Here is a 2,944-nt window from a genome sequence, read left to right as displayed (position 1 = left end):
ATTTTTTCTATGTATTTTTAGTTGTCCAATTAATTTCTTTCTATTTTTAGTAGAGATGGGGTCTCGCTCTTGCTGAGGCTGGTCTCGAACTCCTGAGCTCAAACAATCCGCCCGCCTCGGCCTCCCAGGGTGCTGGGATTATAGGCGTGAGCCACCGCGCCCGGCCACTACACTGATTTTTAAGATACCTTTTTAAGTCCTCCCTCATTATTATATCCAATTCTTACGAAAAGTTGGGACCCAATACTTTTCAGTGAGATTAACTGCAGAATAAACGGAAAGTTTTGTTCCAATAATCATTTCCTACAGGTGATAGGGTCTTGATAGTTTTGAAATTGTGATTGTTTTTCTTAAATGTCTAGAATTTTTTGAAATTATATAAGTTTATTCTTCACAGTAAGACCTATGCCCACCGGCGCCTGAAGTTCCTCTCCTCCAAGTTCCAGGTCCATCAGATGCTCAACGAGATGGACGAGTTAAAGGAGCTGAAAAACAACCCCCACCGAGATTTTTATAACTGCAGGAAGGTAACTGTTTTAGCTACTTAGAGGTAGTTTCTGGACAAAAACATTCATCTATTATTTCTTGAGAAGAACAAGAAAAACACTATTTTTCTGATTAATCTAAGATTTCTGCAGGTACAGTGGATTTTAGTGAAAACAGATAGATTATATCTAAAGCATTAAATGCCATTTCTGTTGTTTTCCCCATGGAAGGATTTGTCATATTCTTGGCATAAAAAAATCATAATCATCATCAACAATAAAAATAACAAAAACAAATAAAACACCCAAAAATGTTATTCTAGGATTTGGAAGATCTTCCTTCTAGTCCTTTTTCTTCTACTTCCTGACTGTAAAACTTTGAGGGAAGTGATTAAATATTTTCAAGCTTCAGTATCCTCATTTCTAAAATTAGGAAATCTATCTGCTCAATTCAGTTCACATGAGGATTGTGAATACCAAATAAACTAGTGATTATGAAATTGAAGCAATTAGAAACACTCCCAAGATGTGTTCTGACCATTTAAACAATTGCAAGGAAGTGGGAATAGGAAATGAAAGAGATTCAGGCCCAAATCCTGGCTCAGCTGCCTATATAACCTTGGACAAATTACTTAATCTGTCAAAACTTCAGTGTATAAAATTGTAATTATAAAAATATCTACCTCATAAATGCCATCACTCTGCCATGACTTCATAATTTCTATTCTTTCTGCTTTGGAGCTGAAAGCTGTGGCAGCTACTTCACTTGCAGTTGTGTTTAAGGGGTAAAGAATGGTCCTCAAAAATTTTGTGGGTACCATGGTACACACTTGTAATCCCAGCTACTTGGGAGGCTGAGGTGGGAGGATGACTGGAGTTTGAGACCAGCCTGGGCAACATAGTGAGACCTAGTCTCAAAAAAATTAATTAGTTAGATTAAAACTAATAAAAAATTTGTGTGGATCAAATGTAGGAAGTAAATTGGATTCGCAGATATACAAGAGAAACAAGCATAATTATTGCATCTAGCCTAAACTTTCACATCCTTGCATGGGCACATAAAAGTCCTAGTAGGTTCTTTATCGCTGGGCCACTCCACGAGCTGTCAGTACACATCCCCGTCATTTACTTCTTTGTCCAAGCACGGTGGGATTTGCAAGCACCATAACCTCTAACAGAGTAGCATAACTAAGGCTGATTGATGGTTTTTCTTTCTCCAAATGTACACACAGGTGGACACCCATATCCATGCAGCTGCTTGCATGAACCAGAAACATCTACTGCGTTTTATTAAGAAATCTTACCAAGTTGATGCTGACAGAGTGGTATATAGCACCACAGAGAAGAATTTGACCCTAAAGGAACTCTTTACTAAATTAAAAATGCATCCCTATGACCTGACTGTTGATTCTCTGGATGTTCATGCTGTAGGTTGAAAAGACAGTGTCAGTTTCACTCTAATTCTCAGAACCCCACGTCTTTCTTCTATAAGCCCTCTTTTCTCAGAGCCCTCTTAACCATCCGGGCTCACCATGCTGTCTGAAAGCACCACAGACAATTTTGAGGTTCGCTCATTGTCAATTGTCCCAGCTTCTATTCTTGGAGCCCAACCCCTTCCCCTGTTATCAGGCCCCTGTTCCACTTGACCGTTTGTTTCCTACCTCTTTGTGCCAGGCAGCTCTGGTAATATTACATTTCTGCTCCTTCCTCCTGATTCAGGGACGCCAGACCTTCCAGCGTTTTGACAAATTCAATGACAAATACAATCCTGTAGGAGCGAGTGAGCTACGGGACCTCTACTTGAAGACAGACAATTACATTAACGGGGAATATTTTGCCACTATCATCAAGGTAAGAGTGAACCAATCAGATTTATGGTACTTGGCATGGTTCTTGAGGAGAGGGAGGAAGAGAAGGAAAGAAGGAAAGGAAGGAAGTGAAGGGAGGAAGGGAAAGGAGGGGAAAAGAGGGAGAGAAGGGGAGGGAAGGAAGGAAGAGTGCTATCCCTGGGGCCAAACACTATGCAAATAAATATAAGAATTTGTTTTGAAATGTCCACTGTAGTGATTTTTAAAGACCTCTGTTCCTAGGGTAGAGAAATGAAGGTTATGGTTTGGGGATTGATTAAGGACCGGGCTTTTTCAGGCTTTGGGAGTCGTAAATTCAGGCAGAGTTAGATTAGGAATCCACTCTCATCTTCGTGGTGTCTATGCATTAGGAAGCAGGAATAGCATATGGACTGGGAGATTTGTGTTGGGGAGGTAAGCAGAACATGAAAAGCTGAATTTCTTTTGCAGGAACCTTGGATATCATAATCCTCATCACCCTTAGACTTTTTCACTCTCTAGTCTCTTTTTTTTTTTTTTTGAGGCAGAGTCTCACTCTGTTGCCCAGGCTAGAGTGCCGTGGCGTCAGCCTAGCTCACAGCAACCTCTAACTCCTGGGCTCAAGCGATCCTT

General features: G+C 40.4%; 1 protein-coding gene across 3 annotated transcripts in view; it reads left to right on the top strand.

Annotated features, from left to right (window-relative positions):
* AMPD1 (adenosine monophosphate deaminase 1) overlaps nucleotides 1-2,944 on the top strand; it is a 20,926-nt gene that overhangs the window by 13,140 nt on the left and 4,842 nt on the right. For all 3 annotated transcript variants that reach the window (XM_012644612.1, XM_012644611.1, XM_012644610.1), the window contains 3 exons: nucleotides 398-527; nucleotides 1,718-1,912; nucleotides 2,205-2,336. In XM_012644612.1, coding sequence (XP_012500066.1) covers nucleotides 398-527; nucleotides 1,718-1,912; nucleotides 2,205-2,336 — 457 coding nt within the window. The remainder of the gene's footprint in view (nucleotides 1-397; nucleotides 528-1,717; nucleotides 1,913-2,204; nucleotides 2,337-2,944) is intronic.

This window comes from Propithecus coquereli, unplaced genomic scaffold, assembly GCF_000956105.1.
Source record: "Propithecus coquereli isolate 6110/MARCELLA unplaced genomic scaffold, Pcoq_1.0 Scaffold215, whole genome shotgun sequence".
Classification (NCBI taxonomy): Eukaryota; Metazoa; Chordata; class Mammalia; order Primates; family Indriidae; genus Propithecus; species Propithecus coquereli.
The sequence above is the reverse complement of the archived record's forward strand: the minus strand, read 5'-3'. Positions and strand labels throughout refer to the sequence as shown.